Below are 24,402 nucleotides of genomic sequence, written 5' to 3'. Positions count from 1 at the left end.
AGCGAGCCTGTCGAAGTGCTCTCCTACAACACACAGGCGTATTTATTCCTCGTGTGAATGCGCAGATGGCTCCTGATTCCCTGGTTTTGGTTTAAATGCTCTTCAGTGGGATATCTAAAATCCAAAGCCAGGAAAAGAAAGGAATACAGCATGGGGAACAGGGATGGTTGTGATGAATTCAGCAGTGGCTTCTAAAAATCAGAATTTTTCTGTAACAATATGTATCAGAGGAAGTTCTGGTCTTGTTTGGGGAGATACAGAAAATCTGTCAGATCCCATCTGCAAATGGAGGAGGGACAGCCTGTTGAATATTAATTAATTTTTAATTTATTGGGGAAGTTAGCAGTGCTAAAACCTCACAAACCAGTATATCCACAGCACCTATTTAACAGAGCCGTGTGCCACATGGTTTCTTTAGGTTCTCGGGGTAAAACATCTCCCGGCAGCAAGCCAAGAGCTGCATCGATCTCTGCTGGAGGTCTGGCCCTTGGTCAGCAGCAGCTCAGGCAGCAATGGGGGAAATAATGGTTCATTAAGTGCGACAGGGGTTCGTGCCAGGTTAGAAAACATTAATGAGATGGTTTTTTTCTCATAACAAATGGAAAACGCTGACTTTGGTTTAATGATGAGCTGGGAGAGGACCCAGGTTTGTTGCTTCTCATTGATTTTTTTTTTTTTTGCTTTAATTCAAGCAAAACACTTTTATTCACATAACTCTGGACTGACTTGGAGAATTAATCTCAGCTTGCAAAGGCAGGGGAAGGCATTAAAATAGTTTGTGGGAGATTTTTACTGGGGTTTGGGGGTAATTTGGTGGGGTTTGGAGGTAGGGATGAAGTCTCACAGCCTGTCCCTGTTCCCTGGAGCCAGCAAAAAATCTGGGCTCAAGCTCACCCCATCTCAAATGACGCTTAGCTCATCGGGAACCGTCTTGAAACCCTCCAAAGGCAAAAAATAAGTGGAAATAAGTGCTGTGTTAATGAAATGCATTTTGCAGAACTTGGTTTATTTTCTGGTCTCACCACAGAATAGTCTTTTTTTTTAAGTCCAAATGCTCTACTTTGGATTTTTCTTGGTAATATTTGACTCCTGCCTGGATGAGAGCAGAGAAAAATGCAATGTGGGTAATAAACGGGGTGACGGCAGCAGCGGGAGCACTGGCTTCCCAGCAAGAAGGAAAGATGCTGCTCAGTCAGGCTGTTATTTTCCCATGTCAGTGTGTAATTAAAAAACTGAAGCCTTGTTTGGGTGTTTTGCATTTTCTTTGGTGGCGAGGGCTTCATTGCATGAATGGGGTCAAGCTACACCGGGGCTCACAGCCCTGCAGACCCCAGGAAGGGCAGCTCCCCTCCAAGCGAAAAGAGAAATGTCATTTTTGGCCCATTTTTAGTAGAAGAAGGGTTTTTTCTGTGCGCTGCATAGAAATCTTTACCTGCACCGTTATTCTGTATTAAACTGCAGGAGAGGAAAGCGCAGCTCACAGATGGCATTTCTCCTTTGCTCTTGGCAACTGTAAGTATTTTCCTGTAAAAAGAAAAAAAATAAATAAGATAAAAGGACTATATAAATTTGCCGTGGATGGAAACTGGTCAGGAGGCAAAACCAGCAGGAGCAGGACATTAAATACACGCAATTCCAGAGCATCATCAGCAGTTATGCAACATGCAGAGGTGTGGAGAAGTCCCAGCAAGTCCCTAATCCCAGAGGCACGTAAGGGCACGAACAACGTGCCAGGAGAGGAACCACGGAGGGGGAAAATCAAACAACCCAACCTTTCCATGCGACATCTCCAGGAAGGTGGTTGGGTTTTTTTTTTTTCTCAGCATATCTGAGGGGGAAAAAAAAATACAGATATTTCTCAGATATTTTTTCTGTGCTGCAAAGCCAGCGTGGAAAAAATAAATCAGTTTATGACTGCTCTAGTAAATGAGACTTATCGTAGCCGGGAAGGAGTTATCCCCTTCCGTGTTGATCTGCTTTACTCACCCGTGATGTCTTTTTGCAACGTGATCTACGGGCAGATGTGACTCACAGGCAACAGGATCCTGCTGGTGGGAGGCTCCAGTGAGGGACTATTGAAAGGTGGTTTTTTGGCGGGGGAGAAAGCAGCAAATAAGCCAAGTATTTGGATTTTTTTCTCAGTAATATTTGGCTCCTGCCTGGATGAGAGCAAAGAAAAAAGAAAGCAGCAAATAAGCCAAGTCTTTTTCTTGTTGTGTTTCAAGATGAAGCTAGATCCTTGAGGAAGCAGATTAGCCAAATTAATTTAATATTAATTTCTCTTTTGCAGCGAGTGGCAACTGAAATATAAAATATTGGAGGCTGCACGCGCCCTCCTTCTCTTTACTATTAGAAAACTGTCTTTAAAAGGGCTATAAATGTTCATCCAGCTGCTACAATCAGATTAGGAGTGTAATAACCTCTGCTCATGTGCTAGCTGCTATTCCAGGCAGGGACACACGTAAGCTCCTTACGGGTGGGACCCTCCCTGCCCGCAGGCTGATGCCTTCCCAATGATGCGCTGCGGCTTTAGGAGATAACCTGCACGGGACACAGCTCCCAAAAATGTGTCTTCAACCCCTCCCAGGGTTGGTGGCATCACCCAGGTGCTCTAGAAGGTAAAATAACAGCTTTTATTTTTTAAAAAATTAAAAATAAAATGCCTTTTTTGGAAATACTTTTTCATTTTGGAATAAGCACTGATAATAAAAGTGCTTTGAAGGGGGGGAAAAAAACCCCCAAGTTTTGGTATTTGAGCCTCCCTGCTGCCAGCTGGATTTACGGGAAATGGGAGAAGTCAGTCACGCTTGCCCGAGGAAGATGTTTGCTGTCCTGTTTGGTTTCAGCCCAGCATTTGGTTTAAAAATAACTTGTGCCTGTGCCTTGGGAGCAGCCACTGCGGGACACGCTGCCAGGCTTGTGCCTCTGAGCTGAACAATTCGCTGCTGTGTCCGGGAGAATGAGCGAGGGGGAGAGCCGTAACCCTTCGCAGAAAGGGTTCGTTATGTTCTTTCCTATCAATAAATCTCCTGTTTTTTGGACAGACGAGGCCAGCCCGGTGTTTGAGCTCTTTTAAAACACGATGCCCCTCCGTAAAGCTGCAGGAACAAATACTTCCCCAGCGATGCCATAATCCAGCTGCCCATAAACTTCCCCGAGCGGTGCAATACCCACTGGCTCCTTCGCAGGAAAAGCTGAATATCTGTATATTTTTTTTTCCCCTCACAGCAAAGCCTGTAATATATGACTCACCAAGAGGCTTTCCTTTGCCTCTCTCCCATTTATTTTTAACTCGCAATCCCCTTGGAAGACTTTCCGAGATCAGAGCGGTGGCGTGAGCATGTTGCATGACATAACGTGGCTGCGCTGAGGTCACCTTCTTAAAAATAAACTGGGGCTCACCCGGGATGGGCGAAGGCGCTCCCGGGATGGGCGAAGGCGCTCCTGTTTTCATCATTTTTTCCATCAATCATCTGTGCCAGCTTCAGATCCTGCTTTGGGGAATTGCTCCTGCCCCGGCATGCTGAGAGCTTGTAGGATCGTGCCAAAATCCCAGCTGATGTATTTAAATGTTGTATTCCCCAAGAGAAGCCGCAGGCAGGAGCATCTTCTTTCGGAGGTGTGATGGGTGGAGGGATAACGCCATGGTCCTTGGGGCTCCCTGGGGATTCCTGGCTGGGTTGTGTGGGGAAAGGGGCAGGAGAAATCAAGTTTTCCTGGTGGGAAGAAAGAGCTGTGGGGTGAGATGGGGAAAGTTGAACCCCAGGAAATACAGACAATTGTTTGATTTCTAATTAAAAAAAAAAAGGCAAGCGATAGACTGAAACAAGAACCAGCTTGGAGATGGAGAAATATTTAAAAGAACTGTTACATTTTCCTCTTAGCTATATGTTTTTCTTTTAAATACATAATTTTGGTCCAGGTCTTCATCTTGTTTGTCCACAAATCGAGCTGTCGCGTCCCGTGACCCAGTTTCTAACTCACATGCTCGGCGAGGACGAGATGACTAAACCCAACTCACTCACAAAACGGTCACGCAAATCCTCTTAACTCAGCCAGTGAGTACGTTTCCACGCCAATTTTCCCTCCTCCCTCCATATAAAGGTTTCCCAGGGCCAGGGCTGGCTTTATGGGGTTTCATCCCCTTCTTCTTTGGATGTAAATCAGAATAAGCAAAGACAAACTGGGCTTGGAAAATGCATACCCATGGGGGAAATCGGGCCAGATTTTTAGCCATGAGTGTTTTTAATCTATTGAAAGAGTTTCCAGCGTGATGTGCACCTTCCCATCCACTTTGGAGCATCTTCCAGCTGGGATGTTGACCCAAGACCCTGCGTGACTTAGTCCAAAGCTTTTCTTTCCCCTAAAGCAACAAATTAAAGGCTCTTTATGAAGCTTATGGTGAGGATCAGGCTGATATTATATACCAAAGAGACATTATATACTAAATATTCAGGCATGTCATGCCAAATCTGCTCCGTATGTTTAATTCTCTGCCCTTTTATCTTGGAAGGGGAGCTGCTGATGGGGGAAAGCTTTACCATCGCCTATGTGGGAGCAAGAACAAGCCAATAACCACCGTCTGGCATGAGGAAAAGCCCAGGGAGAGATAAGGCTGCTCCGAAGATGCTCAAGATGCTCATGCAGAGTTGTCATGGGCACGATGCTCTCCGTAGTCATCTCCATGGCTACCTTGGCGCCGAGCGGAGGGGATGCGAGCGATGTAGGAGCAGTGTCCTTAGCTTCAATGCTGCACGCTCTCTCTCGGCCAGTGTAAATAAGTAACGCTTGGGATCATCCACGAGGTTTATCTCCAGGGACGACAGCTGGTTTTCAGTTAGAGCTTGAAGGCAGATGAGATCGCAAATGGTTTTATTTATGAAAAACTTGAGATTTGCAGCATCTCCCCTGAGGTATTTCTACAGCGGATGCACTGGGGTACAAGTGCATGATGTACTCAGATGAGGCTCAGGTTTTTTTACTTGCCCTTAGCCAACGCGATTGAAAAACCCAGACAATATTCCTGCTTCTGACCCAAGATCATGCTATGGGAACGGCTACCCTAGGAAATAAAGCTGTGTATAGGTAAGGAAGTTGAGCTTTGACTGGCATGTGAAGGAAGTCTTTTGAAATGAGTTGGTTGGTTTATTTTCCCCAGCTACCAATTGTTTTTGGTAAAACAAACACCACGGCTTGCAGCCTGCATGGAGAAAGTGGGGACAGTAAAAGTCACGTTAAATCTGTGCAGAGGGTTTGAATTATAAGGGAAGAAACCCATGGGCTTTTCAGGGCTTGGGGTTGCTGTGATCTCTGTGCCACCAAAGCAAAAAAACAGAGGTGTCAAAACAGGCTGCAAAGAATTTTATCTAGCAATGCTTCAAGAGGACAGAGGAAAATGGTTTATAAGATGATTAATATAAACCTTGCTATGAGCCCACGTGCCGGAGCAGCACCAGAGGACAAACCCCAGCTTGGGCAACAGCATTTTGCTCCAGTGATGGGCAAAGAGATTTTTTTTCTCTCTACAATTACTCCTAAAGCTACATCTGGTTGAACTACACAACCCTAACATGTCCTTTTCCCAGCAGCTCCAGCAATCTTGGCCCTCGGCTTGTTTTTCAGCGCATTTCTCAGAAAGCCCAGAGGGACTTTGGGGGGAGAATAATGATCAAAGTACAGAAACTGGAGGAAATTAGTTTTGCATTAACAGCAGCAGGTCGGGACCAGCTGTATATCCTGAGCTAGCGGGGGGGACCAGGCAAATTGTTCACACTGGGCTCAACGCAAGGAGACTTCCTGCAAGCAAAGCCCCATCTGCAGCCATTAAATAGCAAATAATAATCAGCGCTAATAATAAAACACAGTTGATTATTCCCAGGGTGTTTTCTTGTCCATATTCTGACCTGAAACATCTGTGGCGTCCAAAATATTTTTGTGGTATCAATGATCCAAGGAGCTTGTCGTGTTAAAAACAAATGATGCGGGAGCAAAGCCTCTGGGAGTTGATTTCTCACAAAGCGTAGCCTGTTTGGGAGCTTGGGTTATTCTGTGAAGGAGTCATTAGGTCATCTGTTCCTCAAAAACAAAATGCAAAGTTTGATATAATTACGTCAACTCCTCAGCTGAGATTAAATGAAATAAAGCTGAGAATTGGAGACTTATTGCTCCCTCGCTAACTGCTGGAGCTCTCCCTGCATACAAAGCTTTAAAATGAACATTTTGGGGAGTGGGAAGGGAATAAAGTTTTGAACAACTCTTCACGGCAGCTGTTTTGCAGTTAAGCTTTCTGAGCTGTTTTCAGGGGATGATGAGAAAAGCAGATGGACGAGGTCACAGAGCTTTTTTCTGGAGAAAAAAAAGGAGGTTGATGTTGTTAAAAAACGGGGAGGTAAAAAAAAAAAAGGGAAATGAAATAACAATAGTAAACCTGGATACTATTCTAATTCCAGAAATAGGCTGATTGTGGCAGAATTGGCTGCAAGCACTTTTCCTGTATTTCTCCTTAGTTCCGGGAATAGAGCAGAATGATTTCTATCTTGAAATAGGTGTTGGTGGGGAACAGCACCTGGGCTGAGCAGAGCTCCCGGTTCTCTGTCGCGGACCCAGCTCAGCAAGGGGGAGCCGTCAATGCCGCTGCCCTCCGGCTCTTTGAATTATTAATCTTATATATATTAATTATAGACGCTTCTCGGGGTCGGTAGGAGCATGAGGAAGATGTGATATGTGAGGTATCACAGGAGTTGAATTTCAAGAGAGGAGGATTTGAGAAGGGAAGGGGTTTAATCAACATCATCAACATAGTTAAGTCCTTATAAGTGCACAGAACATGGATCCCCGACAAGCTGAGATAGAAAAAAAACCTCTCATGGAAGAAATACCCACTTTTTGTAGAAAAATACCACATCCAGGAGCTGGAAATGAGCTAATGTCAGTCTTTAATTTATCAATACAAGTAATTAAGTAGAGGAAAGGTGTGTCGGCCTGTGTGAGAGGGTCCCTTTAGGGAGGGATTGGAGGTTAATCATAAACTATGACCTTGCTTTGGGTGAGGAATGATTATCCAGCTTGTCCCAATTTTTTTTTTTCTAAAAGATAAAGTGCCCTCTGGTTGGTTTAGGACAATTTTCTGGATTATTTGTTGGTGATTTACTATTAACTCAGAGATGCAACCGCTCACATTTTTAATCCATCTACCTCCCAGGCAGGGAACAGAGATAGGGCAGTGGTGACCATGCGTATTTATAATATGCATCTATTTTGAGGTGAATTTCTCTGTTATTCATTGCTTATCTGTGTGCTTACCTGTTATTTATTGTGATCCAGCTACAAGACATGTACCCCTGCTTCTCCCCACCACCAACCTTCCTCTGACCACAAAATACTCAATTTTTAGAGCTGATTTTTGCAGGTAACACCACCATATAGTTTCCAGACAGGCTGAGGACATCCCTGGGCACTGGGGTTCTTGCAGAAATCCTCCTTTGGGCTTCAGCTCCCCAAATCCCTTTTGCAAATAAAGCCTTTGCGATGCTGACCTCTGCAGGCAAATACTGCATAAACCCAGCTGGCTCTAGGCAGCAATAACCTAAATAATGCATAAAACAGGTGTATTTTACGCATTATTGCTGGCTGTGGCTAGCAAGAGCCTTTTAATAATGCATAAAAATGGGGCATTTCTCTGTCGGTTAGCAAGCAGGGAGTATTTCAGTAAGGGAAATACTGGGAAAGCCTCGTTCGCGTGGAAGGGGCTGATCTACGAACTCCTGTGTAGATTTTGTAAATAATTTTGCAGGTTGGACAAAGCGCTTTGAAATCAGGGGATGGAGGGTAGGAATGAAAAGCCAGTGTTTCACGCCGTAAAGACATAAACTGGGAATCAAAGGCCCTGCCTGGACTTCCTTGGAGGGGGAAAGAGCCAGAAAACTACCTACAGCATACCCCCCCTCCCTTAACCTGAGATCCCACCTCTAATTAAGCTCTAATTAACAGCACCCTGAGGGCCAGGATGGCCCCCAGCCCTGCGGTGGGAGCAGGGTTATATGTGCTGGGTCCCTGGGAGGCTGGAGATTGGGGTCCTGTGGGCCCAGACTTGGTAGCCAGGCCCTGGCCCAGCTGCCTCCTTCTCAGGGCCCAGCCTCGGAGCTCCCCCAGCCCCGGCCTCCCCTCAGCCCCAGCTGGCCTGGAGCCCGCCCGGCCCCAGCGGCCCCTCAGCTGCTTCTCCGTGGCCTCCCCCGGCCTCATAGTCCCTCCAGCCCCGGCCTCCCCTCAGCCCCAGCCAGCCTAGAGCTCAGCCGCCTCCCCGGGGCCTCCTGCGGTGCCTCCAGAGACCCCTCGGCCGCGGCCTTGCCCTGCCCCGGGAAGGCCCAGCCCGGCTGGGCATGGCCCTCACGGCAGGCCCCGGCACCTTTGAGGCCTCCTGCAGGAGCGGGTGGGCTGGGCAGGGCCGGGCCTGCTCTCCCTTCGGGGCTGCCACCCACCCTCCCCCCCGGGGCTGAACGGGTTCCCTGTGGAAAACAGGGGAGATGGTGGCGGTGAAACAAAGCAGGCGGTGGCGGGTTTGGCTGGGGAGGACTTTAATGTGCCCCTGCCCGGGGGTCTCGAGTGTGGGGAAGTGTCGTGGGGCAGCAGGCGGGTGTCCTTCACTGCGGGGTCTGTGAGGGGTGCGCTGGTGGTTAGCAGGAGCTGCAGGGAACCATCCCCTGCACTCTGGATCAGTGGAGCTCCAGGAGGGTCCCTGGCGGGTGCCCAGACCCCAAAGGAAGGCAAGGAAGAGACGTCAGAGGGACCCCAAGCCCCACAGAACACGAAGACATGTGCCCCATGCCTGGGAAGGATGCTCAGACCCCAAAGGACACAGAGGAAGAGACGTCAGAGGGACCTCGAGCCCCACAGAGTGTGGAGGTGCGTGCCCCACGCTCAGGAAGGGTGCTCAGACCCTGAAGGACACAGAGGAGGAGATGTCAGAGGGATTCCAAGCACCACAGAGCACGGAGACATGTACCCCACACTCAGGAAGGGTGCTCAGACCCCAAAGGACACCGAGAAAGAGACGTCAGAGGGACCCGGAGGCCTGTGAGATGTCAGAGGGACCTGGAGCCCTGCAGTGCTTGGGCATGAGTTTGATGGGAGCTCCTGGAGTGCAGGGCATGCTGCTGCACTGGGCAGGCCCCCATCCTAGAGCTTGAGCGCTGTGACACGGGGGATGTGGAAGGGACAAGTCTCCTCTGACCCTGTAGAGCTGCAGGAGGAGAAGGAGAAAACATTGGGGGGTCAAGGATGAGCCCACATCTCCCCTCCCTGTGTCCTCCCACCCCAGGCAGTCCAGCTGCCTGCCCCATGCTCGCTGCTTACATGAGCCGGTTGCGGATGGGGCGGAAGTGTTTGGTGAGCCTGATGGCGAAGATGATGTTGGGGATGAGGAAGAAGGTGCAGCATCCCAGGCTGAACCAGAAAGCGTTCTGCAAGGAGAGAGCATGGGGGTCCCTGCTAGGCTGCGCAGGGAGAGGCAGCCCCCAGGCTCTTGAGGGGTTTCGGGAGCCTTGCGGTGACTGGTCCTGGTGGTGTGGGGGTGTCAGGGCTGCTGTCAGCCCCGACTGCCCTGAATTGGTGCCAGTTGGTGCTGGGATGCTGCACTGCATAGATCCCCACTGGACACCTGCGGAGGGACGGGGATGGGATCCTTACCCAGGGGTCAGCGATGCGGTCGCACAGGATCACCCGCCCGTTGTCCAGGGCTGTGGCGAGTGGCTGGCATGAAGCCACGTCCTCCCTCAGCTGGAACAAGAAGCGGAGGCAAGGCATAAACCCACTGCTGGCTCGGGGGGATGCATTTTGCTGCCTCGGCTCGGCTCGTGGCTTGCATGCAGCATCCCCAGGGGCTCCTGGGCCCCAGAGAATTCCCCTGCAGCGAAGGCGAGCACCTACCGTCTGCCCGACCCAGTTGAGGTACTGCGCGAAGTACCGCAGCTCCTTCCTCGTGAAGCAGCCGATCTCCTGGGCAGAGGGAAGGCAGCATGGAGGGCAGGCACCGCGCTTCCCAGCCCAGCTCCAGCCCCACTCCAGCCAGCTCTGGGTTAATGTCAGGCTTGGAAATGAGGGCTGGAGTCTTCAGGTGCCCCTTCCTTTCTTGCAGTACCCTGTTCTCACTCTTTCTTTCTGGCTGTGGGGAATTTTATAACCCCCAAGGGCTAATCCAGCCCCAGCTCACCTGCCGGAGGATCTGCTGGGCTTGCACAGGCAGCCTGGCTTCCACTGAGGCTGTGGTGGCCAGTGTCTTCTTCACCCGCTCCTGGGGAAGCACAGGAAGGGCAGAGCATCCTTAGAGCACAGCAGGATGGGTGCCCTGGGGGTGCTGGGAGCACGAGCTTCGAATTGGGTCTGATTGCTGGAGGGCAGGGAAAGAGGGACCTGCCCCGAGCAGGGAAACCTCCTTGCAGGGAGCAGGGAAGATTAAACACTGTGGGACTGCTCTGCTGGGGATGCTGAAATGCTGTGAGTGCTGCAGGGGGATTTCTGATTTGCAGCAGCAAATCTAGACACTAAAGGAGACCGATCCTCCCTAGATGGCATTTTTCCTGCCTCTCCCATCACGCTGTAACTGGCTTTTTGGGGCCTCAGCAGGTGGGGCCCGTGGGGAACTACGTAGTTTTTTGGAGCTGGAAGAAACTGTGCAAGTACCTGGAGGTGTGGTGCCAAGCGGGAGAGGAACTGGACGCTTTCCCCCAGTTTCACCTGCAGGACAGAGAGGTGAGAAGGCTACAAAAGCCCCATTCCCCCCTTTCATGGGGACACCACCGGGCAAACGCCGGCAGCACCACGAGCCACCAGCCCAGCACAGACTCACCACCAAAGCCTCCTGCGATTGAACTGTGGAGTTTTGCATCTGCCACAGGGCCTGGGCCTCGGCAGCCAGCCGCCCTGCCACCGTGCCGTTCCTCTGCGGGGGGGCAACGGGCTGAGGATGTCCCCGTGGGCACACAGGCAGCCCCAGCCAACCGCCCCGCTGCTCACCTGCATTTTCTGCAGCCCCTCGAGGCTCCTCGCCAAGCCAGGGAGGCTGGTCTGCACCACGGGGTTTTTCATCTGAGGGAAGATGGAGTTGGCAGCTGCCCGAAATCCAGCCCTGGAAGCAGTCCCAGCGTGGCTGGGCCTCATCCTGCCCGCCACAGCGGGGACCAGCTCCCTGCGAGCATCCCCTCACCTCCTCCTGGAAGCGGCCATAGTCCACCTCGTCCACGCCGCTGCGGGCGAAGGTCTCCAGGTCCTGCCTGCCCTCGCTGCGGAGGAGCCGCACGTCACCCAGGCGCGCCGTGAAGTCACCAAGGCGTTTTTGGAAATCAGCTGTGTACTGCAGGGGCGAGACACGAGCGATGCTGCGGGATTGGGGCCAAGCATCTCCATCCCAGTAACCCCAGTAAAGCTCGTGCAACCTCACACCATTACGAGAAGCTCTGGCTGCAGCCAGCCCTCACCTTGGGGGTTTTTAGATGCTCATCCAGGTCGTAGGACCTGTCGAGCTGCAGCACCTCCCACAGCCCCGCACCGCTCTTGCACTCCCTGGAAAGCAAAGGGACGTTGGTGGCGTGACCCCGAATCAGCCCTCCGATGTACAGGGGCGGAGGTGGGCTCCTGTGACACCCACCGGTACGCGGCGCTGAGGTTGGAGTTTCTCCTGAGGTTGAGGTGGCGGGTGAGGTTCATGGATGGAGGCAGGTTCCCGGGGGTGTCGATGAACTGGGCCAAACGAGAGGAAAAAGAGGGTCAGGGTCAGGCACAGGCGTTCCCAGCAATGCTTTTGGGGATGCTCTGCCCTCTCTGGTGCATCCTGGGGTACCCCGTCCCAGCCAGAGCTAATCTTGCTTTGATTTGTACGATCCCCATGGCAGAGCCTCCCCAGGCAGCGTTCAGAGGGGAAGCAGCAGCCAGCCCCATGCAGGGACTTGTCTGTGTGTGCACAGCCGCGGGACGAGCCCTGATCCCATTCCCGACCCCTCTCTCAGCCCCATTGTGGTGTGCAACCGGCCCTGAGCACCCCAGGGATCCCCAAGGACCTGAGGACAGGGGTCCTGCAGGTAGGAGCGTCATCGCCTCGAGTGAATTAACAGCACAAGGACAATTTCCCACTATTGATGCAAATCCAAGGACCTAATCCTAAACTTAATCTTCTGGTTTAAGATGGGGCTTTTCTGGATGGGTTTAGGGGGAGGACACAGAGCATTTGGAGGCATTTTGGTGCACGGAAGCAGAGATTCATGGGGCGATGGGTGGATGCGTGGCCACCCACCTTATAAATCTCCTGGTTGACCCAATTCCTGCAAACCAGCGTCTGGATGTTGCCCCCAACCAGGAAGGTGGCGAAAACCAGGAGGATGAGGAGCCAGGAGAACAGGAAAGCCAGGCCCACGCCGCTGAAAGAGGGAGAGGAGGCGCCGGCGGCACCTTTGCAGACCCGAGTGGGCAGAAAGGCTTGTGGGGACCTGCCCGGCCGGCTGCAGCCCCACGGCTCCCTCCTGCGCCCGGGCACGCCGGCGTGCCTGGGAAGGGCCCGCGGGACCGGGGTGTGCCGGGCAGCGGGGCCGGGGTGTGGGAGCTGCCAGGTCCCAGGGAGGAGCAGCTTCTCCCAAACCCGCCGGCGCAGGCGGTGGCTTCAAAAGCCTTTCTGCTTGGCCGGCTCCCGGTTCCTCCCTTGGCTTTGCCCCTCTGTTTTTAGGGGGGTGTGAGATGGCAACAGCCCCCTCCCTCAGCACCCGGGGAGATGCTTACAGCAGGAGAAACTTCGCACCGGCTTCTCCTCGGCACTCGTAGTCGCTGGGGTCCTCCCGCTTGGAGAGCCCGTACGCCCCCAGGGCCATCCCTGTCATGTTGCAGGCGAGGATGAGGAGGATGATGGAGCACAGCACGGTGCCTGCGATCCACCTGGAGGAAAGAGCAGCAGGGCACAACCTCGAGATATGGGGCTGATGCACCAGCTGGGACTCAGGGGGGCTCAGCACCCATCTCTGCCGCACCCCCTGCACCTCTTCATGCTGCCCGGTGTCACCTGTAGTGCTCGAAGCGCTCCACCTCCCGGAGGTACGGCTGGCTCCTGTCCTCTGCCTTCACCAGGGCTTCGCTGACGGGCCGGGTGTAGTCGGGGAGGGGGAAGCCGTCGGCGATGGACTGCACCTTCTCTGTCACACGGGCCATCTCGTCCCGCAGATCTGCGGGGCCAAGGCCATGCTGGAGAGGCGGATGGTCCCTGCGTCCCACCCTAAGTCCCCAAACTGGGATTCACCCCATGGAGAGTGTCTCCACTTGCTCCAGCCGTCCCACTCACCCTGGATGACCTGCGCCATCCTCTCCACGGCCAGCTCCGGGATGGAGTTGAAGGTGCCATTGCCCTGCGAGGAAAGAAGAAGTGCTGAGCAGCTCGGCAGGGGCTGCCTGGGGACACCAGACCCCCCTGTTTCACCCCAACCCCCCCCAACCTGGCGAATCATCTCCGCAAAGTCACTTCGGGGCAGACCAGCCAGCGCCTTCAAAACCTTCTCCACCGACGGCACCTTGGGGGTGGAAGAAGCAACCCGTGAGCCTCGGGGCTGCCGGAGGGGTGGTGGTGGTGATGGTGGGGTACCAGCACCCCATCCCACCTTGCCGTAGTCGGCGCCCAGCTCCAGGCTCTGTGCCCTGCCCAGGACGCTGGCGCAGGAGGTGCAGCGCGGGTCATCCAGCAACGCGACCACGCGCCGACGCCGTTCCCGCAGCGCCGGCTCCAGCTCGGCCCGTGCTGACGCCAGCGCCCGCACCGTCTTGTCGAGAATCTGTAAATGGTGCAGCGAGGTCTGTAGGTCTTAAAGAGAAAGCCCAGGGCTAGTTCACGCTGCTCCGCTCGGCCGCCCCGGCTCTCCGGCGAGGCTTCGGCACCGGCCCCAGGGAGAGCCACGCACGCCGTACCTCCAGCCCTGTCCTGCAGGTCCGCCAGCGCCGCGTAGGTCATCGCCTTCAGCTGCGCGTGGATGGAGAGCCCCACGCTCCGGCTGAGCCCTGCAAGGCAGCAGGCACCCCCTCAGCATCTCATCCCGGTGGGAAGCTAGGGATGGTGCCCACCAGTGCCCAGCGTGGTGCTTACCACCCAGGTCGGAGATTATCTGCTGTCGGGGCACCTCGAACTGGTCTACCACCATCTGCACGCCCTGCCGGGAGAGAGGAGCCGGTCGGCCAGGGGTAGCAGCCACCGGGAGGGGAGGAAGCTCCACGTTGCCATTCAAAATACATTTTTAATGAAGCCACGCCACGTCCTCTCGCCTCCCAAACTACTCCGGGAGGGAAACACAGCCCTCCCAGGGCTGCACCCTGTGCCAGGGGAGTCTGCTCGGGGACCCACCTGGGGGACGTTGGCGATGTGCTGCCGCAGCGTGCGCAGGGTGACCGGCACAGCCCCCAGCCCTGGTTCCATCTGTCCCTTCACCCTCTGGCTGGTGACGAAGGCACAGATGACGCTGATCCTGCCAGGGATGAGCAGGAGGTGACGGGGCTGCCCCACAGAGTATCCCAGCCCCGTCCCCATGGGACACGGTTCCCCCCACCCTGGGGCAAGGGGGACTCACAGGATGACGAGGGAGGTGAGGGACAGGCAGGTGAGCAGGCAGTGGCGACGGCAGCCCAGCGAGCGCCGGTGGGCACGCAGGCGGCCCCCGCACCGCCGGCGGCTCCGGCAGTAGCAGAAGCACATCCCGGCCACCGGCACGGCCACGGTGAAGAGCAGAGCCACCGCGGCGCAGACGACGTAGCCCAGCTCATACTGTACCACCTACGTGACGGGACAAACCGGTCAGCCCCGATGCCCGCCAGCTTGTGGGGTGCTCCGTGTGCCCAGGTGGCCCATCCCAGGTGGGTGCCATCCCCATGGGATCCCTCACCCCACATCCCAGCTCACCTGTGACGTCCGTACTGAGCCGGGGTCGTTCAGGGCTGCCCTGAGCAGCTCTGCAAAAGAAACCACGGCACTGGTAAAAGAGGTTCCACCCAGTGCACCCCCAAACTTTGCGGGGCAGCAGGGCCAGGATGGAGGCAGCATCCCCCTCCGTGAAGCAGCTCAGACCCTCCTCCCCGGAGCAGCTCCGGACACAGGGATTGCAGCTGGTAAAACCCCAGTGGTCCTGGCACCCATGGTGGTGGGGTCCTGGCACCCATGGTAGTGGGCTCCTGGCACCCATGGGGATGGGGTGTCCCAGCTCAGGGCTCACCTGTGGGCAGGGGGTTTTGCTGGATGAGGTCCAGGCAGCGCCGGACGAGGCCGTAGAGTGGATCAAGCGAGCTGGGTACCCGGTGCAGCGCCGGCACCCGAATCTCGGCGTGCGTGTCGGTGAAGCGGAGGACGCCGCCGGGGCCGGCGAGGTGGCATTGCTGGGTGCCAGCGGGACGCAGCAGCGCCCAAGCCAGCAGCAACCCGGCCGCTCGCATGGCTTAGGCGGCGAGGGGAGAGCCGGGAGGGCTCTGTCAGCCTGCGAGCGGGCGGAGGGACATGCCCGGCTCCGGATGGTTCTCTCCAGCTCGTCTCTCTGCTCCAGGAAACCTGCCTGACGGGTCGGCCGCCACGCAAAGCCCAGACGCTGCCGTGGCTTGTTCCCCCGACGGGCTCCTCGGGGCGGCTGGGCTTGGCGGGGCTGCGTGGAGGCGTCTCCCAGACCATCCCAGGCCTGTTTCGCAACCCCAGGCATCCCTGAGTCACCGCCGCGGGGTCCCCACGGTCAAGGCCGTTCCCAAAACGGGTGGCAAAGCCCATCTGAGGTTTTGGGGAGAGGGCCCGGTGGTGGTGAACCCCCCAATCCTGGGGCTGGAGGGTGCTCGTCCCCACCGCAGCCACCTCGGAAGGAGGGAGCTGGGATTTGGGGATCACTCGGCGGGTGGGAAAGCCCTTGCGAGTGGATCGGTGCCTGCAGACAGGGTCCCCACGGGGCTGAATCGCCCTTCCCGAGCCCTGGGGCAGCACCGCACGCAAAGGGGTGGGAGGGAGAAGAGAAACCAGGGGGAACACACGGAGATGGATGGCGAACCCCGGCCGGCGATGCCTGCTCTCCAGCCGGGTGTGAGATGAGTTTTCCAGCCTCAGTCGGTCCCTGCCTCACACCCCGAGGCGACCACGGCTCCTTCCCAGGGCCGGATCCTGCTCGCCAGCATGGGCAGAGCGCTAATTACAGGGTTGGCTCGAAACGAGGGAGGTTCAACCTGATTTCCCCGGCATGGGGCGGGGGGAGCAGCCCCCGTGTGCCCGCGGGACACCCCAAGAACTCGGTCCCCTGCTCGGCCGGGCGAGTCGAGGCGGCCCTTCCCCACCACCGACTGCTGACGTCTCCGTCCTCCTGACGTCGATGCTAATCCCTGTGGTTTTCCTTCCCTCTGGAAAAGGGGCTTTTCTCCCAGCTGGAGACACCGGCAGCACCTTTCCAGGCTGGGCGCAGGGCGCTGCTCCCCACCACCCTCTTGGGAATGAGATGCCGCAGACTGGAAAATCCTGCCCTGGCTTGGCTGAGGCCCCGTCCCGGGACAAAACTCCCAGGGCCAGGAAAGTGTGGAGGCTGAAGAGTGGTTACGTGCATGATGCATGCATAAAAATATATATATAGGTATATATGTATATGTGTCTGCGTATGGTGAAGGCGCCCTGGCCGCCCACACTGGTACTGGGGTGGTGGTGGTGATGTTGGTGATGGTTTCCCATCCCCACGATGATTTCCCATCCCAATTTCCCATCCCAGTGATGATATTTTGCTGGGAGATGATTTTTGTGTCCGAGGAGAAGGGATGGGACAGGCACTGGTCACCCTATAACGCCAACACATGTGTACCAACCCGTCCTGCCCTGCTGGTGGGGATGGGGGGGTTTTGGGTACTTTGGGGTTGTTTTTATCCTCCCCCTTTCTGGCCCCAGGGGCAACTGCTGCTCCCAGCTGTGGTTGAAGCGTACCAGTACTGTGTGGCCATGATGGGGAGCCTGTGGGGTGGCCCTTTGTGGGGGTCCCCAGGTGGGGGTTGCTCCTAGTGGGATGGGGATGCTGGTACTAGGGGTGACGGTACCGGGGATGTCAGTACTGGGATGGGGTAGAGATGCTGGTACTGGGAGCGCCAGTACCAGGATGGGGTGGGCATACCAGTACTGGGGACGCTGGTACCAAGGCAGGGATGCTGGTACCAGTGCTGACACCAGTCGTGGGGCTGTGATGCTGGGGCTGGGGTGAAGCAGGGTGCTAGAACTGGGACAGTGATGCTGGTACCAGCACAGTGACACTGGTACTGGGTCAGTGATGCTGGTATTGGGAAGGTGATGCTGGGACGGGGATGGTGATGCTGGTACTGGCACAGTGAAGCTGATACCAGCATAGTGGTGCTGGTACTGGGGCGGTGATGCTGGTGATGGTACTAGGGCAGTGATACTGGTACTTGTACTGGTAAGATGATTCTGGTACTGGGAAAGCGATGCTGGTAACGAGAAGGTGACGCTCATACTGGGGTGGGTGATACTGGTACTGGGGCAGTGATACTGGTACTTGTACCAGGAAAGTGATTCTGGTACTGGGAAGGTGATGCTGGTACTGGGAAGGTGATGCTGGTACCGAGAAGGTGATGCTGGTACTGAGGCGGTGATACCGGTACTGGTGTTGGTACTGGGACAGTGGTGCTGGTACTGGGAGGGTGGTGCTGGTGCTGTTACTGAGGCGGTGGTGCCGGTACTGGGGCGGTGGTGCCGGTACTGGTGCCGGTACCGAGGCAGTGATGGTGATGCTGGTTCCGGGGCTGTTGTACCCATTTCCAACCACTAGGCGGCGCCACAGCTCCACAGGCCGCGGGCAGGGGGCGTGGCCTCACGGCTGGGGGCGGGGCCTCCGTGTGGTTTAGCCGGCGCGGACGGCGGCCGCGCGGGGTCACGGCGGCGGAAGCGGAAGTGGCGTTGGCGGGGGCGGGACCCGGCGCCATCGCCATCATGGCGCGCGGAGGCGCCTCTCGCGTCCCGGAGCGGTGAGCGCTTCTCCCCTCCCTCCTCCACACGCGGCTCCGCGGCCTCCGCCCGGCCTGGGGCCTCCCGGGGGCTGCCCCGGGGCGCTGCGGCGGCCCGCTGCTGCCCGTAGCTTAAAGCTTGGGGGGCGTCACGTGGTGGGGAGGTCCCAGGGCCTGGAGGTTTTGAGGGTTCCCCGGGCCTGGGGGGGGAGCGCGGGGCCGGTCACCGGGTCAGCGGTTTAACGCCTCCGTGGTGCGGGGTTTAGGTGGACCGACTACATCCCGCTGGGCAGGAGGATGCCGGGAACGCGCTTCATCGCGTTCAAGGTCCCCCTGAGGAAGGTAAGCGCCCGCCGACACCCTGGGCCTGTTCGGGGCGGAAAGTGGCTGCGGGGAAGCGTCGCTTTGTGGAGAATCAATGAGTGAATTCTTTCCAGAAAATGAAAAAGAGCGTCAGTAGGTCGTTTTGTTGTTTGTTTTTGGTAAGTGGGTTATAACCTGGGGGAGAGAGGAGCACGGTGGGGTCGCTGCTATTCGAGCAGTCAGAGTGTGTGGTGGGATCGTGGTGGCCTTCACCAGGGATGGCTTCTGGGGGTTGTTGACAGTTTTCTGGCTGCTGGCAGCACAGCGCGGGCACTCCAGGTAGAAGGAGGTGTGTCTAGGCCGGCTCTGTTAGGGCTGGAAGGACTCTGCAGAGAGCCCCTGCCAGTGCTGCGGGGTGCCCGGAGGCTGTGCAGCCCGATGAACGCGGTGCCAGAGCTGAGTTTTGGGAGCTGAGGCTGTGAGGGGTCGGTGTGGTGGTGCCGCTGCTGCACCAGCTGCCCGCCTGGCTGTGCTTGGAGGTCCCTGCCCTGGGTGCTGGGGTGAGGTCTGCTCCAGAGTGGTTTGAACGCAGCAGTTACGCCTAAAACAAACACTGTGTGTCATGTCTGGGGGGGTTGTGGAGGTCGTGACAGGGAGCAGTGCTGCTTTTTCATCTCCGTTTTAGCTGAAGGCCTATTTTATACCTTTCACCAAACAAAAACTTCAATTTTTGGGTGTGTTTGTCATGCTGCAGTGTTTTGCCACAGTATAAAGTCTTTAGTCACTCCTGGAAACCCTCAGCCGAACAGTCCCAAAGCAGTGAGGGCCTGAGCACATTCTGCTTTGGCTCAGTGTAACTTGTGTGTCAGTCTGTGTCTGCCTTTGCTCGTTGTCTTCCTGCTTCTCTTTGAAGGGATGATCTTTGGGAGGTTCTGGAGCACAGACCTCTTACCACCAGTCACAATGCACCTCAGTTTAACGTCTACTCTTAAACATTATTTCCCCTCAGAGCTTTGATCGGAACCTTCATCCAGAGGAGAGATTTTCACCTTATGACCTTATTAAGAAAGTCAAAGAGCAGAAAGAAGAACTGGGCCTGATCATTGACCTGACGTACACAACGCGCTACTACAGGCCAGAGGTCAGTCTTGGTCTTCCTGTCAGGGAAGTGAAGCTCTGTGTAAGCCCTGATACTGCCAACAAAGTGGAAGATGCTTCTTGCAAGAAGATAGTGTGAGGCACTCGAATCCTCTGTCAGGGGCATGAGATGAAGCATTGTGGGTCTGTTGGGATGGGGTCTTCGTCCTCAATCAGGTACAGGCTTGTGGTCTTCAACCCACATCGTGGAGATCCTCTCTGTACCAACCAGCACAAGTTTTGGGATACCCTAAAGCTGTTTTTATAGGTTCTCCTGAGGGCAGAGCTGATTACAGCCAGCTTTGGCTTGTGGTATCAAATGTGTGGATAATTGCTTGGAAAAGTGTTCCAGCCTCTGCGTGTGCTTCATCTTCCCCAGGGAGGAAAGAGCAAAGAAATGAGAAAGAAAAATGCAAACAGGCTGCACTGGAGTATTGGTACTATGTCAAGGGAGTGAAGCAGAAGTTTTCTTACCTAAAGCTGTGTTGCTGCTCTTTTGGGCTCAGCTGAAAAGCTCGGCTTCTTCTCAGTTGTGGTGTGTGGTTCTCTAATTGGTGAGAGTCCGTGTGCCTTTCCTGGAAATTATTGACTTACTTTCTTGTAGGAGCTCCCAGCCACACTCTGCTACTCGAAGATCTTGACAATGGGACGTGAAATACCAAACAAACAAACCATTTTTCAATTCAGATGCGTCGTAAAAAAGTTTTTGAGAGACAACAAAGACAACGGTAAGTGTGGATTTCCCTTCTGTCGCTGTGGTTGGGAAGGGCACTGCAGATTTGGAGGCCTGTTCATGCTTTAATGAACAGCGTGAATGTCTTTTCCTCCTCTTGGCATGTGGATGTCAAGGCACTAAGATCAATTAATTATGATAAAGGAGTTCATGCTGGTGCTCTGATAATTTGGCAATGAGTCGAGCTTTAATTGAGTTTGAGACTCCACCTGTAAATACTGATTGCTTTTTGGTAGTGGTGTGAGCAGCAAGCTGTTAGTGCTCGGGAAATGTGGGATAGCTTTTTGGGGTGCTTTTAAATACATCTTCCCTGCAGTGAGCTGTGTGACCATGCAGATGAGCTCACAGAACTAAATGAGCTAACGAGCTGAATCGCTGGTGCTAATTAGACATAAATATGGTGATGTTGATGCGTGGTTGTTTGTTTATTTACGCTGGTGTTGGAGGACGAAGGCAAATGGGCTTGTTCTGGTGGGGTTTTGGAGAAAGAGCCTTAAATATAACCTGATTATTGTGTGTTACAGATAAACTTATCGGAGTTCATTGCACGCATGGTTTAAACAGAACTGGCTACCTGGTTTGTAGGTGAGTTGTCCTCAGTCAAACTAAGTGGTGGCATTGCCAGCTGCTTGTTGCTCCAGGAAGAAAGAGTGTTGCACCAGTAAAACAAGAGTCAAGTGACCTGCGTAATCCCAGGCTTGCAAGGATTTAAAGCTTCTCAGCTTTGAGAAGGTTGTTGTTAGGGGGCACTTTTTATCCCTGATTTCAGCAGACCAAATGCTGACAATCCTTTCAGGCATGTAAATAGAAGCTCTAAAAACTTCCCAGTTATTCTTTCTTCTTGAATCATCACTATCCTGCAGTTAATCCTGTAATTAGAGCTTTCTTGTTGATCTGTTCAGGTACCTGATTGATGTTGAAGGCATGGAGCCAAATACTGCAATAGAGTGTACGTATGTGTATGTTCTTGTTCGGGTGCGAAATGTTTATCGTGGGCTTGTGGTTTTAGATGGCCAAAAGATTTGGGCTAACTCCTCTGAGGTAACTGTTGTACCTCTGTGTGTGTGTGTGTCTTCCTGTCGTGTAGAGTGGCAGCTGAAGGAGGTGTTGGGGATTCTTTGAGGTAATTTGAAAGAAGGAATTAAGTTCATGGCCCGACTGTGGAGCTACACAGGGTTGAGTGAACCCGAGGAGCAGAGCTCTGCCTGCGTGTCTGCCTTGTCATGGGCTGTCGTGCAAAGGGTGGTACGCTGAGTGGAATCACCCTGTGTGACCCGAGTGTGGAAGTATTGGTTGAAGGGGTTAAAATCCTTCCAAAGTGCTCTGCAGCCCCAAAAATAACACGTACAGAGCGTTGTTCTAACTCAGACCTCTCTCTCTCCAGTGTTCAACAGAGCTCGAGGGCATCCTATAGAGAGAACCAACTACATCCAAGATCTTCGGAAGACACCTGTAAAAATGTAAGTCTGTGTGTGTGCACGAGTGAGTGCGTGTGCCCAGGGAGAGCTGCTGTCAAGCCACAGGAGTTAAACACGACCGACTCCTAGGAGGGGAGGGAGAATGGGCCCATGGATAAGGAGGAAGGTTGGGAGACCTGGGTTTAAAGATCTCCACAGACCTGCTACCCTCCCCTTTTTTGGGGAGGAGTGAGGCAAAGGGGTGGGTTTTTTACATGTAAAAGAGCTGTTGTGATCGCTTGGTGAATGGTTTGTGGACACAGCCCAGACATACAGAATTCTTTTTAAGGATCTGTGGCCTAAAGAATTTGGGCTCGGGCCCCTTCAGAGAAGAAGCTGGTGCTACAGCAAACCCTAAAAGGCAGATGGCCAAACATCATCCGCATCACTCAGACCAATCCCCCTTCGCGGTGCGCAGGTAGGTTTTTGCCTCTTACCTCTGTGCCTGCCGTACAGCTGGCTGGGCAGAACAAAAAAGAGCTGCTTTCTCATTTTTAAGAAACTTAAACTGGGATTTTTAGAAGCAGCAACTCAACGCAAGAGAGCGCCTGTTGCCTTGCCAGCTCTGCAGTGGGGGAAAAAAACCTCCCTGAAGCTTGTCTAGAGCCTGTGCATCAATGTTGAGGGGTTCCTTGTGTCTACAGCAGCAAAGCTGTTTGCTTCTGAATGACACGTGTGCCTGTAGACGCAGAATAAAGTAGCTGACAGTGTTGGTGCGAGTTCCCAGTGAGGCTGAAACATTCTCAAGCTGTCAGAGAGATTTCAGGGACAGGAGGAGTTTGAATCAAGTGCCAAGTGAGACAGCGTTTCCCTGAGTGAAGCAGTAACTCTCTGTTCCTAGGCTCCTCCTGTCTCAGCAGGGATGGCAGGGGAACAGTGAATGCAGAGCTTCCCCTCTTGACCTGGGGTGCATATCTGAGATGGGAGATGACCTCCTGGCAGCTCCTAGCTGTGGGGGAGCTCTGAAACCATCTTGGGAGCAGGTGGGTGGTAGCCAGTGCCTGCTTCTGGCAGAGCAGTGCCTCGTTCAGCCTGGCTTTTCATAGAATCACAGAATGGTTTGAGTTGGAAGGGACCTTAAAGCCCATCTAATTCCAACCCCCCGCCACAGGCAGGGACACCTTCCACCAGCCCAGGTTGCTCCCAGCCCCATCCAACCTGGCCTTGAACACTGCCAGGGAGGGGGCAGCCACAGCTTCTCTGGGCAACCTGGGCCAGGGTCTCACCACCCTCATAGGGAAGAATTTCTTCCTAATATCTCACTTAAATCTCCCCTCTTGCAGTTTAAAACTGTTCCTCCTCGTCCTGTCACTCCATGCCCTTGTAAAAAGCCCCTCTCCAGCTTTCCTGTAGCCCCTTCAGGCACTGGAAGGTGCTAGAAGGTCTCCCTGGAGCCTTCTCTTCTCCAGGCTGAACAGCCCCAGCTCTCTCAGCCTGTCTCCAGAGCAGAGGGGCTCCAGCCCTCTGAGCATCTCCGTGGCCTCCTCTGGACTCGCTCCAACAGCTCCGTGTCCTTCTGCTGTTGGGGCCCCAGAGCTGGACGCAGCACTGCAGGGGGGTCTCCCGAGAGCGGAGCAGAGGGGCAGAATCCCCTCCCTCGCCCTGCTGGCCACGCTGCTGGGGATGCAGCCCAGGATACCGTTGGCTTTCTGGGCTGTGAGTGCACGTTGCCAGCTCAGATTTCAGGGACAGACAAAATATTTCCTGCTCAAAACTTCCCCTTACTGTAAGGAATCAGCATGTAGGAAGTAAGCTGCTAGCTGGGAGTTCTTCCTGGGTGTCACATCGTTCAGGCTGAAGCAAAAGGGAGCGGGTAAACCCAGAGGGGCCAAAGACTCACAACCAGCCCTTTCGGGCTCCTCATACAGACACTGAACGGACCCGAGACTTCTCCTGGTGCTGACTCCTGAATTTTCTTCCAGAAACTCCAGCAGCACCAAGAAGAACCGCCGGCGAGGCGCCGAGGCACCGGCACGACGCCAGGAGCTGACGCACGAGCACGAGGCGACCGAGCGAGAGCAGCCGCGCGACTTGGCAGCCAGGAACTGTCGGGCTTCGTTACCCGCTAACGAGCGGCACAACGGACTCTGCTTTCCCCCCGAGAACCCCCACCTCTGCCCGCCCCAGGAAAGGCACGCGGCCAGGAAACGCAGGCGCCGGCATAGGAAACCCGTCGGGACGGCGTAGGGAACGTACGTGCCGAAAACCCGCCCGGGGCTGCGTCTTCACCCTGGAGGAGCTCTGAGATGGGTCTCACCGCTTGAACGAGCGGCTTTGCTGTAGCCACCAGCAGCTGGGAACTGCAAATGCAGGTGTTCTGAATCTTAACACAACTCTTAATTCTTTTCTTCTTCCCCCCCATCCTTGGTACTTTTACAAATCTCAGAGATTTTTAATCTTATGCTGTACCGGAGTCATCGCTCCGCTCCTCGAGGGATGCGGAGAATAAACGTGGACCCGAACGGAGCTGGAGTTATCCATCCTCAGGAGCCTCCTTTATCCCTCAACACCAAGGGCTTGGCTTTGATTTCCTTAATACACAACAAATAGGATTTGGCCTGAAACAAAATGATTTTTTTTTTCTTTTTTTCACCCACTTTTGCTAAAGTAAATGTCTGCCGTGCGTAAAGCTGGAGCCCGGGTTGTGGAGTGGTTATTTCCCCCCTGGAGGGGCCTGACGAGCCCTTCGGAGGGTGGTTGGGCGGTGGACGCTGGCCTTTGGCCTTGCAATGGGAGTGTTTTTGGGGTGAGAAGGGGCGTTTTTGGGGCAAGTGGGTGTTTTTGGTGAGAAGGAGTGTT

The 24,402-nt window shown here is 54.6% G+C and overlaps 2 protein-coding genes across 2 annotated transcripts; one reads left to right on the top strand and one right to left on the bottom strand.

Annotated features, from left to right (window-relative positions):
• Nucleotides 1-9,166: 9,166 nt before the first annotated feature.
• On the bottom strand, nucleotides 9,167-15,456 carry PROM2 (prominin 2). Its single transcript, XM_068421505.1, has 23 exons — nucleotides 15,225-15,456; nucleotides 14,915-14,964; nucleotides 14,586-14,788; nucleotides 14,363-14,483; nucleotides 14,108-14,171; nucleotides 13,933-14,022; nucleotides 13,629-13,828; nucleotides 13,467-13,541; nucleotides 13,316-13,379; nucleotides 13,040-13,199; nucleotides 12,763-12,915; nucleotides 12,284-12,407; nucleotides 11,642-11,733; nucleotides 11,472-11,556; nucleotides 11,201-11,347; nucleotides 11,011-11,082; nucleotides 10,844-10,936; nucleotides 10,678-10,731; nucleotides 10,208-10,288; nucleotides 9,925-9,993; nucleotides 9,685-9,774; nucleotides 9,352-9,458; nucleotides 9,167-9,238 (listed from the first exon to the last, which is right to left on the bottom strand). Exons 1-23 carry the CDS (start codon nucleotides 15,439-15,441, stop codon nucleotides 9,175-9,177), a joined length of 2,475 nt encoding a protein of 824 aa, XP_068277606.1. The 5' UTR covers nucleotides 15,442-15,456; the 3' UTR covers nucleotides 9,167-9,174.
• A 2,466-nt stretch (nucleotides 15,457-17,922) lies between these two features.
• Nucleotides 17,923-24,238, top strand: DUSP11 (dual specificity phosphatase 11). Its single transcript, XM_068421442.1, has 9 exons — nucleotides 17,923-17,994; nucleotides 18,240-18,315; nucleotides 19,286-19,417; nucleotides 20,018-20,141; nucleotides 20,671-20,731; nucleotides 21,049-21,095; nucleotides 21,531-21,606; nucleotides 21,893-22,021; nucleotides 23,526-24,238. Exons 1-9 carry the CDS (start codon nucleotides 17,960-17,962, stop codon nucleotides 23,788-23,790), a joined length of 945 nt encoding a protein of 314 aa, XP_068277543.1. The 5' UTR covers nucleotides 17,923-17,959; the 3' UTR covers nucleotides 23,791-24,238.
• The last annotated feature ends 164 nt before the right edge of the window (nucleotides 24,239-24,402 follow it).

Source organism: Nyctibius grandis, chromosome 33, assembly GCF_013368605.1.
Source record: "Nyctibius grandis isolate bNycGra1 chromosome 33, bNycGra1.pri, whole genome shotgun sequence".
Lineage (NCBI taxonomy): Eukaryota > Metazoa > Chordata > Aves > Nyctibiiformes > Nyctibiidae > Nyctibius > Nyctibius grandis.
Note: the sequence above shows the minus strand (reverse complement) of the source record. Positions and strands in the feature narration are given on the sequence as shown.